Genomic DNA, 15,499 nt, shown 5'->3' with positions numbered 1-15,499 from the left:
CAAAGCAAGACTGGCTTCTCCAGAAAACCTTGGCTGGTATCGAGCAGACTTCCCGAAGCTGGGTCAAGCCAAGTGACTCTGGGTCCTGTCCCTCCAGGTCCCAGGCGACTGGCTGGAGGAAAATCATCTTGAGCTGTTGCATTGTCAAGCAAAGCTGTAGGAGCCTGCCCGAACCTCCAGGCCCTGTCATGTTCTACCCTGGAATTCAATGGAACATTCACAGACAGTCCAAAGCCACTGGCTCTGTGTGTGAAGACACCAACCAACATGGAGGTTGGAAGTGGCTCCTGTTGTGTGTGACTGAGCACACAATGCCCTGCCATGAAGGTAGGCAAAGTGTCTCCTGGGAATAGGACGTTCAGAGGAATAAGATCTCAGCTCCCCACAGGCACCAGCAATGGCAATGTCCACGAAGCCAAGGCCATCTGCCCCCTATTAAACTTACAATTTATTCTTACGAGTCAGAGACTATTTGCATTTCAGTACAGAAGTCTTAGAAGTGGAAAATAGCCCTGGAATTCTTGTGTAAAAATGGGCCAGACTAGGTCAAGGATGCAGTGGAAAGGCTAAAGAGAAAGAAATGTGAATATTCTGGAATGGTGGCATGACCAGCCCGAAATGAACTTGGTGTTGAGGGGACGACTTCAAAGGGTTGGCAGAGGGTTGCACGGAGGGTGGTGAGGGTGCTCTCTTAGCTCCTAAGGGGGGGAGGATCCGCCACATCCAATACTGCCCAAACCAAGCACAGTGCAGAGGGAGATGGATGGAAGGGATCTAAACCCAGAGGTCTCAGAGAAAATGGCCCAAGGAGTAATGGATGTAAAAGGGAAGGACCTCAGAAAGACCATTTAAAAGAATATAAGCTTTGGGCCAGAGCGATAGCACAGTAGTAGGGTGTTTGCCTTGCATGCGGCCAACTCAGGACAGACTCAGGTTCAATCTCTGGCATCCCATCTGGTCCCCGAGCCTGCCAGGAGCAATTTCTGAGCCCAGAGCCAGGAGTAAACCGAGAATGTGGATGTGGTCCAAAAACTAGATAGATAAAGAGATAGATATAGAGATAGATAGATAGATAGGGAGGGAGGGAGGGAGGGAGGGAGGGAGGGAGGGAGGGAGGGAGGGAGGGAGGGAGGGAGGGAGGGAGGGAGGGAGGGAGGGAGGGAAGGAAGGAAGGAAGGAAGGAAGGAAGGAAGGAAGGAAGGAAGGAAGGAAGGAAGGAAGGAAGGAAGGAAGGAAGGAAGGAAGGAAGGAAGGAAGGAAGGAAGGAAGGAAGGAAGGAAGGAAGGAAGGAAAGAAAGAAAGAAAGAAAGAAAGAAAGAAAGAAAGAAAGAAAGAAAGAAAGAAAGAAAGAAAGAAAGAAAGAAAGAAAGAAAGAAAGAAAGAAAGAAAGAAAGAAAGAAAGAAAGAAAGAAAGAAAGAAAGAAAGAAAGAATATAAGCTTTGATTTTGGGATCACCTCAATGCTATTCATTCAACACATAAAACTCAGTAAGAATGAAGGAGCCTCAAAGTGAATTCATAAACATAACATAAACAAAATCATAAACACGTCTAATTGTACTTCACACTAAATAGAACAACTCTATGGACACCACGTTTAAATTCGTGACTGATTTTTAAAGCTGACTAGAGAGGATCATTGTAAGGACGTCTATGCTCTTTCAGAAGATATGTTAAGATACAGCAATACTGGAACTATCTGAGACTAGCAAGCGAATGATTGCCTGAGGGCTGTGCTTCTCACTGGGGAAGGAGAAACACACTATATGAATGGCAGGATGAGAAAGAACAGGCACGCAGGAACTGGAGGCACTACTGAGGCCTCCAGACTAGGTCAAAAAAAAGATTTTTTTTTTCTAGAGTGCCCCTTTTTTTTTACACAGCACGGGTTAGTGTCATGTATGTGTACAAGGCATTGCAAGTGGGTGAATGGGGCAGTCTGTGGGAATGGAACCCTTTGCTGTTGCAGCCACAGAAGTAAATGCAGACACCCAGCTGGTGTCGGAACTGGGGGCCGTGGGAAAAAGCCTCACTGATTGGGTGTCCACCATTGTCAGAAGTGCAGTGAGCCTGAGGACAGAAAGAGGAGACATGGGAAGACAGACGATGAAGGGCAGAACTGGGTTTTTCCATCCCAGGAGGTAGGAACGGGAGGTTTTACCTTCAGAAGTGTAATTAGAAAATTCTGCTTCCTGGTACGGATCACTACAGTGTGGTCACAGAAGAGAGCATCCTTGGTATGAGGAACTTGCAGTCATAGGGATGGAGCGTGGAAGCAGTGATCTAATCCTAAAAAGGTGATCCTAAAATGTCCTCTGTGTGTGTGTGTGTGTGTGTGTGTGTGTGTGTGTTACCAACTATGGCAAAATATTCACATGCCTGTGTGTGTGTGTGTGTGTGTGTGTGTGTGTTTTACCAACTATGGCAAAATACCAACTCGAGAGTGGGGACTGGAGAGTTCTTTGTTGTAATTTCGGAATGGCAAATGATTTCCGAATAAACCCTGTTTAATGCGATCATACTGAAATACTTAGAACTTAGGCAAAGTTTGGTTTCTATCCTCCTCTAACTTCCTCTGACCCTTTGCTGTCTTCTTAACCTTTTTTTTTTTTTTTTGGTTTTGTTTGTTCTTCCTTTCCTTTAAAATACATATTACTCTCCATCACCCTTAGGCCTGATTTCCATCTTCTATGGCAATCCCCATCTTCTATGGGGAATTCACAAGATATGGGTAGCCATGGTGGGTACAGGGGTGGAGGCTTGGTCCCGAATACCTGTCCTGAGACCCAGCTGGATTAGCATGGACTGAACACCAACCGTGCAAGGACAGAGCTCCTGGGAGGCTCTGCTGTGCCCTCCTCCCAGGAGCTGAGAGAGGCTGGCAAGTTGGATTCCCCAGGACCCCTTCGAGATGTCCACGATCGATGACTGACTGCTGCGACTGCCCTACTTACCGCCGAAGAAGAGTGTTTCCAATTTCTTCAGCAGCTCAGCACATCGATTCAGCTGCTCCTGGAAACCCTCGGCCACGAAGTAATCCACGTCGCTCGCCTGCAGCAACTCCTGGAACGCCTTAATCATGGTGCTCATGTGCTGGCGACAAACGACACAGATGCCACGGCCATCTTTGATCTGCTGTCGTTGAAGGGAGAGCTCCCTGGCTTGGGACTGAACTAACGAATCGTATCTGATAAAAGGGGGGGAGGGAGAAAATGCTAGCATCACGTTAGAATGGAGTATCTGTGACCTTCATGCTAATTGGAAAAGTGACAGAGCACCATTTTTTATAGGTCTGTAGCTCTACTGAGTCCAAACACAGTTTTAGAAAATTTGAAACTACATAAGGTCACTCCTTGTCTGCTTTCAAAACAACCCCTCCACTGCTGCAACTGGGGGTCTTCCGCCATCAACCTTTAACCTTATAAAGCCCCCAATTAAAGTGCAGTTTGGCAAAGACTCCAGAGAACATTTAGTTTCCAAAGAATCTCCACAAACATTATTGCAAATTGTAGAAACCAGTACTGCAAGGGCCAGGCGATTTGTCACCAGCAGTTGTGAAGAACATAAAAGAACCTGGAAGGCAGGAAAGCCAAGAAGAGAAGCTTCCCTCTCCACAGAGGTCAGAGAATACTCAAAATCCCATCTACCACTTACTGGGGGAACATGACCTGCCAGCCACTCGCTGAAATCAGTGTCTTTTATCAATGATTTGATCCTCCCAATATTTCAACTAAGGCTGCTAACTTTAAAATTAGAAAATCACTCAGAGGCGAAGACTCTGGCCTTAGCCCCAGCCTGCACAGACCAATGCAACCACTACTATACTGCCCATCCTGGATGGGTGCCGCAGGTTTCGGAGGCACCGAGAGAAACACACGCCTATGAGCACGGCTCATGCTGACTGCAGCCAGGACACCTGGCTCTAGAGTGGCCTGGCAAATCACAGTCTGTCCTCCCACACTCCCTTTCCCTGCAATAGTGATCACAGGCCTGTAACTCCCATGACACCAACAGGAAGGTCGAGGCATGGAAGCAAGACCTCTGAGTGTGAGGAAAAAACAAGAGCATTTGGTTGGGCTACCAAGTGGAGTTTGAACAACTCAAAACAGGCTCTGGGAATCTACTTGGGCGTGCCCCCACATCATTTTTCAGGGTCAATCTTCTTATCTACAGAAACTCAGCCTGGGAACACTTCTTCCCCTGGAGGCTGCGTGATGAAACAGGGAAAGGCCTGACTGCAAGGTGTAAAGCCGCCATTCACCTTCCAGTCAACACAAGTTTCCTTCAGTCTCACTATCTGGGAAGTGTCAAAGCATTCACTGTTACTTGCTACACCATACACACGATGCAGAGGGTCTCAAATGAGTGACGAGTGAAGGTCAACTTTACCAATGATCCCATTTCTAGGGGCCGGAGCAGTGGTGCAAGCAGTAGGGCGTTTGTTTGCCTTGCGCGCGCTGACTTAGGACAGACCTGATTCAATCCCCGGTGTCCCATATGGTCCCCCAAGCCAGGAGCAATTTCTGAGTGCATAGCCGGGAGTAACCCTGAGCATCACTGGGTGTGGCCCAAAAACAAACAAACAGAAAACAATTAAACAAACAAACAATCCCATTTCTGCCCTATCTCCAGAAGCGACCTGGCTCTAGCTATGCTCTAAAACATCTCTCCATGACCCAAGCACACTTCGCTTTCAGCATGGGCTTCTCGCTCCTACATGACCTTAGAGGGGAGAAAGATGTGGAAAATACTGATATTGCTTCCACCCTGACTAGCACATCGGTCTCAGTGCTGCAGTCCAAACAATGTCAATGCTGGGGTTCCCAGGCCAACCGTCATCCAGTAACAGGCTGACTCCTCCAATGTGCCTTGTAAGACAAAACCATTAGCCCAAGTCCTCAACCTTTTGCTCCCTCAAAGCTCCCTGTCATCTGGTAAGTGCCACCCTGGTGGTGACAAGGAGGAGGGACTGCAGGCTTAAACCTCGGGAAGGCTTTGGGAAGGCCCACACACCTGGAGGGGGAGAGATCTCGGAATTTGTGGGGGAGGTGATGGAGTAGCTCCACGTTCAAACTCTGCTCCTTCTGCGGCTCAGAGTCCTGCTCCACCAGCTGCTTCTGGAGGCTCTCTAGCATTTTGTCCTGGGTCATCTCCGAGGCCAGCGGATGGAGGATTTTCATGTGTTTCACATAGTGCACTTGGCGCAGCCTTGGAAAGGTCATTTCTTCCTCCTCAGTGCTACGCCCCGAGAGCTGGTGGGCACCATCCTGGGCCCCTTCCGTCCCACACAGGACTGTGACAATGGCTTCGCTGCACTGCGAGCGCTTCTGAAGCTGGGAGAAGAAGTCCCGGTAGACCTGGTTCTCAGTCTCCAAGTCAGAGATTTTCCGTTTCAAGACGGCTGTGTCATTGGAGGCATCGGTGTCCTCGGGCTGAAGATGGGTCTCGGGGCCTCTGGCAGTGATGGTACGTTGGCTTGTGCAATCCGGGGAAGGACTGGGGGAAGTCGGGTCCGGAATGTCAAGAGAAGGCGGTTCGGTTGTGAGTGAGAGGGGAAGGTCTTTGGGCTGGAGAGTCTCAAGGTCTAAAAGAAATCAAATAATAACACTGAGCATCAACTCTGTGGAAGGAAATACACCTGTGTCCCTTATTAGAGCCTTTGTGGAGGCCAGATCACGGCAAAGGCCTCCTCATGAGCAACCCAGGGCTATAATCCTTCCCTCTTACCTTTTAGCCCGTCCTCCTGGGTGAATCTGGCATGATGACCAGCTTTCCCAGCACCTAACACTGTGCCCACAATCCAAGACCACATAGAAATCTTGTCGCTGCATCTGGTGCCCTTCACCACCCTGAACAAAGCCTTGTTCAGAAACCCCATCCCTGCGAACCTGGGACAGTCCTCACGAAGGTGAGCCCTCCTGGCCTACCCAGGCTGTGTCTGTGCTGTTCCAATACCTGGAACACGCGCAGCCCATCATGCCAACTCCCTGCCCTCCAATCTTTCTTTCACATACCATCTGAGGGCCTCATCTCCGTGAGTCCATCATACATCAGGCCCATCAGTCACCTGCGCTGACCACAAGCATACTGTGTGTGGGAGTTACCGTGTTACTTGTGACTCGGTGCAGATTACTTGTTACTTATAGTAGGAACTGGGATTCCTTGCTCTCTCACCAGGCACCAAGTCCTTCCCTGCTGGGGCTCATTTTCCTCTTCACATTACTCAGCACCTGGTCTGAACCAGGTACCAGTGCAGGCCTGAGAAAGGTTGGGGAAGTGTGAAGCACTGAGACTGCAGCTATTCAACCACCCACAACAGGCAAGTCTTCCAATTCCAGGCTGGCCAAGTTCCCCACGATGCCTGGATGCCTGGCATCCCTGCCTTAGAGACCTGCGGAGAGTATTTCCTCCGGCTGCTATAAAGCCCCCAGAGACGCAGCCATATTGGCTTGAGAGGTGGTGTGGGACTGCAGAGTGAGGTACCAAGTCACGGCGTGAGAGCTAGCACCCAGCTTCCCTGCTTACAGGAAGTTAGAGAGCTCAGCATGTAACAAGTGCTAGCATGCTCATGAGGTGGTTCCACGCTCAGGTCTGAGTCCAGAGCAACAGTCACGCCCGTGCACCACACACTCAACAGAAGTTGTTCAAAAGGTAATGGGAAAAAGTATGTCCTTGTAATCAGCAGGTCTGTTCTCAAACATTGGTTTGATTCCTTTTTAATTTGTGACCTTGAGTCTACTGCCAATTGGAAAGAAATGGGAAAGAACCTCACTCACTGCGAAGGGTTGGAGTGGGTTTGGGTTTCTGTTGGCTCGATTGGAAAAAGGAGCCATCACAGGGCTAACGTGGCATCTGGCCAGTGGTTGTGAAGAAGCTCAGGTAACATTAATCTCCTTGGCTATGGGAAGGTGGAAGAGGTTATATGTGCCTATCGTGGCGGGCATGAGCAAGGACAGAAGTGATGGGGAAGTGAAGCAAAATCAACAGCGTAGTCATATGAATATGGAAATCTCTCACGCTAAAAGAATGACAAAATCCTTGATCAGACTGTTCTTGCTGTTTGGGTTCTGCAGCTGCTCCTTGTAGATGAGCCCATTCTTGTACCTCTGCTCATGGAGTAGACACCACCCAATGAGCCCATTCTTGTGCTCACCTTCCTAGGAAGCAGCTCCTACATGACCTAGAGCAGACTCTCCTGAAACAGTCCTTTGACTGTAGAGAATGTGGCACAAGCAATAGCGTCTGAGGCTCTACAGGGCAGACATCAGCCAATCCTCTTTCTCTGGCACAGAGCCTGAGGCAGAGCAGTAACTTAGTATGTCCAAGGCGCTGAATGTGTATGAGAGATACAGTTTAGATCTCTACATACTTCTCCCCAGTAAATCACCCACCAGGACAAAGTAAGTTATTTTTACCCTGTGACTATGAAAATTTAATGCAAGAAACAACATCGACTCATTGGACTAGGGCTCAAAGGGTCAGTTTTGATGAGACCAAGATGCATATAAGAACCACAAACATGTCCTGCATTTAGGTATGAGTGTTCAAACACACAGTGTGTAGACTCACACACACACACACACACACACACACACACACACACACACACACGACCAATGATGACACCTCAATATACTGCAGTAGGGCGTGGTAGTGAATGGGGGTAGGAGGTGATGCTCCCCAGGACAAAGGGGCTCCTTCTGGTCATATTCAGCAGCACAGGATCTGAGAACATGGCACTGCTCTGCTTGGACTCTGTGGTACCAGGGCTTATGGGGCCAACCCCATAGCACTGGGGGCTTACAGGGCCTCATCAGAAGTGCTTAGGAGCCTCCAGTAACTAGTGGGACTAGGGTGGGTGTTCCAAGATTTATGTGATGATGATCGAGGCCATGTATGATGCTAGGGGTCAAACTCAGGTGAGCTACATTCTGGCATGCTAACCATTGGACCCAGTCATGCCTTTTTACAGAAGCATTCCAGTGAGGCCTGGCACATGAAAGCTCAAAACCACAAGAGTGAACTCTGACCTGCAGCTTGACTTGCTTGCTGAGCGCCATCCCTCTCCAGGTCTGTCCAGACATCGGTCACCGCGTCCTGCTCTCCCAGGTGCTCCTGGTACGCTGCTCCCTCAGAGGGCTGGCCTATGGGCAACAGACACCGAGAAAGAAAAAAATTAATAAACCCACAGGCTGAAAAACCCAGCCAGGCAACGGCGAGGAACACAAAGCTACAAGAGGGAAAATCAAAACACTGGGGAGGCCAAATGCAATTTATAAGATAAAATTAATCCATCGAGCTGCCATAACAGGACATAAAAGGCATAAATATACTGCAGCTTGTCTGAAATGGTTTAAGTCCCGGCTCTTAAAAAAAAAAAAAAAAAAAAGAGCCGTGCGTGAGAAAACCTGGAGGCTCACGCCCACTTTTCACACAAAGAGCAAGCCTCACCCAGGTCTGCTATGCAGCTGCTGAGGCGCCCTTGGCAAGAAATGCTGTGGGGTACAAACAGTAAGCCGGGGGCAAAGTGCAGGGGCCTCAAGGGGAGCTGAGTTCCCTCTTCACAAAACCATTTCTCTCGAACACTCGGCCCCCCAAACCCATCTCGCATGGGGCACTCCCAGGAAACAGTCTGTCTGTCTTGTCTGTCTATCTCTCTTGTGGGCATGCACAGAGAGCAGATCTCCTCCAAGATAGATGACGATGGGTTAAGAGAAAGTTGGGAATGGAGGGAGGGCAGAGCAAGCTCTCTGTCTGTCCATTTTATTTTTTTGTTTTGGGGCCAAACCAGTTGATGCTCAGGGGTTGCTCCTGGCTATGTGCTCAGAAATCGCTCCTGGCAGACTGGGAGACCATATGGGATGCCGGGGGATTGAACCCAGATCCGTCCTGGGCAGTCGTGTGCAAGGCAAACCTCTTACCACTGTGCTATCACTCCAGCCCGTCTGCCCATTTTTAACCTGTTACTCCAAGTCAAGTAAAGGTCCAATGGGATGGCAAATGCCTCTGACTAGAGCTCACCATACAAACCCTACATAAGAATCCACACTTGGGGCCGGAGCAGTGGCACAAGCAGTAGGGTGTCTGCCTTGCATGCACTAACCTAGGACGGGCTGCGGTTCGATCCCCGGTCCCCCAAGCCAGGAGTGATTTCTGAGCGCATAGCCAGGAGTAACCCCTGAGCATCACTGGGTGTGACCTAAAAACCAAGAAAATTAAAAAATAAAAAGAAACCACACTAGGCTCTATACTAGAGGAGAGGGCACACACTTGGAAATCAGGTTTCCATGTTCAAATCTACCTCGCCCGGGAGTCAGAAAGAATGAGTGGGGCCAAGGATTAAGCAGGAACAATGACTGGTCAGCCAAGGACATTGCATCAATGGATGTATTGGGAGGGGCATGCAGGTGGGATTCGTGAGTAGCAGACACTTCGCTCCTAATGCCGGGTGACATCCCAGGCTCCCAGTCACTGTACACTGGGGAAATCCCAGAAAAATCTGAATCTCCTCCCTCATCCCTCAATTCACTCCTTTGTGCCCAGGCAATGGGGGTGGTGAGACACTGGTCCCCTCTTTCTCACAGATCCTTTGCCACACACATTACAGACTCAGGAGCGAGAGTCTGACACAGATCTTGGCCTATTTTCTTCACGACTGTGTCCCCATGCTCAGATAATGCTTAGCACGAGGAAAGAAATGCTGGGGGCCAGGGACCAAGTGGTCTCAGATGCACTTTTGGGAAAATAAATAAGGACAGAACTAAATAGCCAAGCCATAGTCAACGAGAATAGAACCCAGGGACCTAAACTTTTACCATTTAAACCCAAAGAAGACTATTACACTGGCAGGCCAGGGGGCAAAGAGTGATGGGATGGGATGCACTGTGGGGCCATTGGTGGAGGGAGGTGACAACGGTGGCGGGAAGGGCCCTGACTCATTGTAGATCTCAAATTCAACTACGAAGGACTCTGTAGATCACAATTGTTTCAATAAAATAAAATTAAAAAAGAAAAAAAGAAACGTGCTTTCTGTGGAGCCATAACAATAGTACAGAGGGAGGACGTTTTTGCTTTGCACACGGCTGACAGATTTGATGCCCACAACCCATATGGCTCCCCTAAGCCAGTCAGGCAATCATACCTGGATGCAAATCCAGGAGTAACCCCTTAGCACCACCAGATGTGCCTACACACACACACACACACACACACACACACACACAAAAGTGCTCTGTGAGCAAATTAAGAGAAGAGAGCTTGTACTGTTAGCACAGCTGGCAACTCAAGCAAGCCAGGAAGCAGCAGCTGCCCGTAGGGGAAGTGGCACCCCCTGGTGGCAGATGTCACCCTGTAGCGTTCGGGGAAGGCACCCTCGCTCGCTTTTCTCTGCCTCCCTCAGGCCTAAGGGGCACCTTGAGGTATCCCATCCAACTGGGATTCTCTCCTCGATGATACTCTTCCTCAAGAGATGCAGGGATCGAGGCTTCACAATGGGGAAGGGGACAGACAGGGGAGTCTGTGAGGAAGACATCAGTCAGGAGGGAGTATGACCAGAGAAGGTGGCCTTCCCTGAAAGAGTTGGGTGAATATTCCTAATGCCACAGGTCTGAGGACGCCACTGGCATATCCCCAAGAGGCGGGTTCCCATCCTCACACAGCCAGGGCACCCCCAGAAAACCTTCCGGTGAAGAGCCCCAAGGGACCCACATGCCTCTTTGATCCAGACTTCAGGCCACAATGGAAACAGTGGGTTCCTCTTCCTCACCAGGTTCAGTCACGAGTGAAGATCAATCCTGCAAACCCTCCACGGCCCTGACTCACACAGCAGGCAGTTGCAGCGCTCCATGTGCTGGTGGGCGTAGAGTTTGTTCCTCGGGTGCTTACCGTTGGGGGGCGCCTGGTCTGCAGCGGGCCTCCCCTCCATCATGGCTTCTGCCAGAATTAGCTGGTGGTGAAGTTGCTTATTGCGGAGTTTAAACTCCTTCAGCTCCGCCTGCAGCTCCAGGATCTGGCCCTGCAGCTGGGCCTCCACGGCCTGGGTGTCAGGGAGTTGGGACACGCTCCCCAGGGACCAGGATGGCTTGATGGGGACGGGCAGGCGGGACTTCTTGGCATCCTGGAAATACACAGGGGCAATGACCATGAATGCATGACCTTCAGCTGCACCGTCCGTGTTCTCAGGCCAACCTTACACAACACGATTTAGTGCGTTCTTTGCTCTGTAAGACGCACATAGATTTTAGACAAAGAAAACAAGAAAAAGAAAAATATTCTAGAGCAAATGGTGCAACGAAAGATACCGTCAGGAGATGGTGACTGGGAACAACCAGCCTGCGAAGCCACAGCTGGTCAAACACATTTACCTAACTTTTTTTTTACAACAGAAAATAAAAAACATTTTTCATTAATGTAAAAAATATAAAAGTCACAGGAGTGATCCAACAGTCTTAAACGAAAGCTCTCTATGTGATGGTGAAAATATGTTAACCTGATTGCTCGTGCTAAGTGGTCTGTCTGCACAATAAAGGGATGTCACCTGCGGATGTCAAGTGGTTAGTGTCTGCTCTCCTCCCCTGCACTCAGGCTTCAGCTCCAGGCGGCATTTGCTCCATAAGATGCACAGACACACACACACACTCATCTTTGGGGGGGGGGGGGGTTTGAATCTTTTGGTACAAGAAATACGATAAGTTTCTGCCTAGGGGTCTGACTCCCATGGTGGCCGACAAGCCTATCTGTCCCCTAAAACCGCCTATAGAGGGTGTGAATTTGCTGACCCATCCTATGACTGACAAGCACCAAAGCTTTCCTCATCGCTCTTGTGGCCCTGGCACACTGTCTCCTCGGACAATCTAGAAGTTAGCGTGTGCCTATCCTTTCCCCAGCACCATCTTTTGCGATAGATTCTCGTTTATTTTCCTACATCCCATGCAGACATCCCTCAATCAAATCTCCTCCTTCAGCTGCCCATCCATGCTAGTCTGCCTAAACCACTCCATCCCTCCAAAGTCTTTTCTTTTTGGGTTTTTGGATCACACCCAGCCGTACTAAGGGGACCATGGACTGGTGCTGGAGACTCGACTCTGGACGTTCGCATGTGAGTGCCTTACTCCTGTAGCATCTCTGATCTCTCGCCCAACACTACAGTTTTTCAGATCACTAATCCAGTAGGTATTTCCTGGACTTCTGACGTGCCTCTCCTGGCAACCAGCATTTGTGGAGGGGAGGTGAGGGATTTGACCTGTACTGGCGGTGCTTAGGGTTTACTCCTGGCTCTGTGCTCAGAGGATAATCTTTTTTTGGGGGGAAGGCACTTGAAGTTATATCTGCACTCCAGAATTACTCTAAGGGGCTCAGGGAACATATGGGAGATGTTGGAGATCAAGCACAGAATGACTGTACAAGGCAAGCACCCTACTGACTAGAATATTGCTCCAAGCCATCAGAAGATAATTTTTGATTTGTTTCCATTTTGGCCCACACCCAGGAGTGCTCAGAGCTTACTTATAATTCTGTGCTCAGGAATCACTCCTGGCAGTGCTCGGGAAAACCATATATGGTGCCGGGGATTAAACTCGGGACAGTCACGTGCAAGACAAGTGCCATCATCCCTACCCTACCTCTACAGTGTGCATTTTTAATGGCTCCCACGTACCTAGAGTCAACCAAAAATTCTGCCCAATTCCATGACCCCACATGCCCAGCCCACTTTACACTTTAATAGTCTATCTTGGTGACTCACACCAGCACCCAGTTACCTGGCAGCCCCCAAACTTGGAAGCTGTTGCTAAGCTCCCTTCATATTTATTGCCCATTTCCCCCACTCACCAAGGTCAGCCCCCCAATTGTCTGCAAGTCCCACAAGGTGGCCCTCTTGGCACCCTTGATTCTGCTGGGCCTTGGAATTAACCCAGGCCACCCTAGATCTCAGGGAAGATTATAAAAATTACTTAGGCTAGAGGGATATTGTAGACATCACTTTACTTTCTTTCAGCACCCAGTTCTGGTCCAGTGTGGTCATTGCAACTATCAATGTCATGGTGGTCCCTTGTCTGCCCCAACTACACTCTCCTGCTATTTGTGGCAAGCTTCCTACCCTAGACTGGTCCATGTCCCTCATCGCTACTGTCTTCGTGTATTATTATCAGACTGTCTTTTTTTCCACACTCATCACAAATGAGTGTGATGCCTAAAGGGAAAAAGGAACAGAGAGTGAGTGAAGGGGCGGGGGAGAGAGGCAAATGTCTACCATAAGGGAAAGAGGGCAAGGTGGAAAGAAACTGTGGACATTGGTGGGTGGAAATGTGCACTAGTAAAGGGATGGGTGTTGGATAATTCACGCTCAATCATGACCAACTTTGTGACTGTGTATCTCATTGTGACTCAATTAAAATTTTAATAACTAAAACAACAACAAAGAAACTCCAACTCCCACACCCACATCGTCTCTGAATTCTTTATTGTCCACTGCAACTGCCCAATTCCTGATATGTCCAAGCTCTCACGTCAACTATGGTAAATCCTCCTGAGCTATTTCTAACCCACATGCCTCATTGCCATCCAAAAGGAAACCCTTTTCAAACTCCTCTCTTCAGCTTAGAAATATCGTACTTTCTTCCCCGTTCTCTCAGATAAAGGTCAAAGTCCTTCTCACAGTCTACACAGCTGGATCTGACCTGTAGCCCAATTCAAAGATGGGCAAAAGATCGAGCATATCTTTCTCAAAGGAGAGTGCCCCAAAAGATGCTCAACATCATTAATCACCAGAGAAACAAATCAAATCACAAGGAAAGATCACCATTTCCTGCCCAGTAGGACAGCTAGAATATATATATATATATATATATATATATATATATATATATATATATATATATATATATATATATATATATATATATATATATATACACATACACAAATATATTAAAAGGTAATAACTTTGGGCAAGGATGTAGTAAAATGGAACTCTTACAGTTCTTGAAAAGTCAAAGTAGGGGCCGGGCGGTGGCGCAAGAGGTAAGGTGCCTGCCTTGCCTGCGCTAGCCTTGGACGGACCACAGTTCGATCCCCCGGCGTCCCATATGGTCCCCCAAGCCAGGAGCAACTTCTGAGCGCATAGCCAGGAGTAACCCCTGAGCATTACCGGGTGTGGCCCAAAAACAAAAACAAAAACAAAAACAAAAAACAAAAAAAAAAGAAAAGAAAAGAAAAGTCAAAGTAGTTGCAACCATTTTATTTTTTGTTTTGTTTTTGGGTCACACTCAGTGGCGCTCAGGGTTAGTTATGCCTGACTCTGTGCTCAGAAATCGCTCCTGGCAGGCTTGGGATATGGAATGCCATATGGGATGCTGGGACTCGAACCACAGATTGTCCTGGATTGAGTGCATGCAGGGCAAATGCCCTACCACTGTGCTATCTCTCTGGCCCCACCTTTTTTTTTTTTTTTTAAATAAGTCCAGTAGTTCTTCAAAGGGTTTTTAAGTTACTATATGACCTAGGAATTCTGCCCTTAAGCATATACTCAGAAGAAATAAAAAGTTTCTGTCCACACAAGAATTCATACAGGAATGTTCGCTACCTTGTTCATGATGGCCTAAGGTCAAAATAGCCTGAATGTCCACAAATTAATGAAAAGATATATAAGAATGTTGTTTATCTATGCAATGGACTACTGGCTTGCAAGAAGAAGAAATGGACTTCTGATAAATGGTACATCATAAATGGACCTTGAAAACATGATGCTCGGAGGAAGAAGACAGTTACCAAAGATAGTACGAATCCATTTCAATGACCTAACTAGAGAAGGTAAATGGATAACGACAGAAAGTAGATAAGCAGTTAGTGGCAGCTCATGGTGAGCAGGAAGGGGCAGCTGGGCAGAGGCTACCAGCAGGTTCAGAACTTGGTTTTCTTTCCTTCGGAGGAGCCACAGGCATGGCTGGGAAGCAAGCTTCGGGTCTCACATGGACTTCTCACGTGCTCTGCCACTTGAACCAACCATCTCCCTGGGCCCCAAGACATTTTTATAGAAGTTAATGTCGGTGATATCATTCAGGTTTCAGGTACACAAATTGTAATTCGACCTCTGCGGTTATTACAGGACTCTGAAATGTCCTTGAATAACCTCTACAATGCATAATGTCACGCGCGCGCGCACACACACACACACACACACACACACACACACACACACACACCCATGACATATGCTAATCTCACCTGGATCGGCAGACCCACACACTCCTGGGAGGGGCTGTTGTTTGGGACAGAGGATAATAGAGAGGCTGGGAGGGGGGGGGGAAGAGAGAGAGAGAGAGACAGAGAGACAGAGAGAGACAGAGAGAGAGAGCGAGAGCAAGAGCGAGAGAGGATACACAGCTAAGATATGGAGGCAGCAGGAAAGAGGCTGCTTAGCTTAGAAGAAGTCACATGCACATGGCTAGAAGTCACTTGCACATGGCAGTTCAGGCCTACTAATAAAGCTGGACTTCTCCTG

At 48.5% G+C, this 15,499-nt stretch overlaps 1 protein-coding gene across 1 annotated transcript in view; it reads right to left on the bottom strand.

Moving 5' to 3' along the window:
* Positions 1–15,499, bottom strand: part of CDK5RAP2 (CDK5 regulatory subunit associated protein 2) — a 186,699-nt gene that overhangs the window by 39,417 nt on the left and 131,783 nt on the right. The window contains exons 19-26 of the mRNA XM_049773793.1: positions 10,822–11,116; positions 8,047–8,144; positions 7,018–7,106; positions 6,357–6,467; positions 6,175–6,258; positions 5,728–5,888; positions 5,014–5,584; positions 2,955–3,187 (exon numbers count right to left, since the gene is read on the bottom strand). Coding sequence (XP_049629750.1) covers positions 2,955–3,187; positions 5,014–5,584; positions 5,728–5,888; positions 6,175–6,258; positions 6,357–6,467; positions 7,018–7,106; positions 8,047–8,144; positions 10,822–11,116 — 1,642 coding nt within the window. The remainder of the gene's footprint in view (positions 1–2,954; positions 3,188–5,013; positions 5,585–5,727; positions 5,889–6,174; positions 6,259–6,356; positions 6,468–7,017; positions 7,107–8,046; positions 8,145–10,821; positions 11,117–15,499) is intronic.

This window comes from Suncus etruscus, chromosome 5 (assembly GCF_024139225.1).
Source record: "Suncus etruscus isolate mSunEtr1 chromosome 5, mSunEtr1.pri.cur, whole genome shotgun sequence".
Lineage (NCBI taxonomy): Eukaryota > Metazoa > Chordata > Mammalia > Eulipotyphla > Soricidae > Suncus > Suncus etruscus.
Note: the sequence above shows the minus strand (reverse complement) of the source record. Positions and strands in the feature narration are given on the sequence as shown.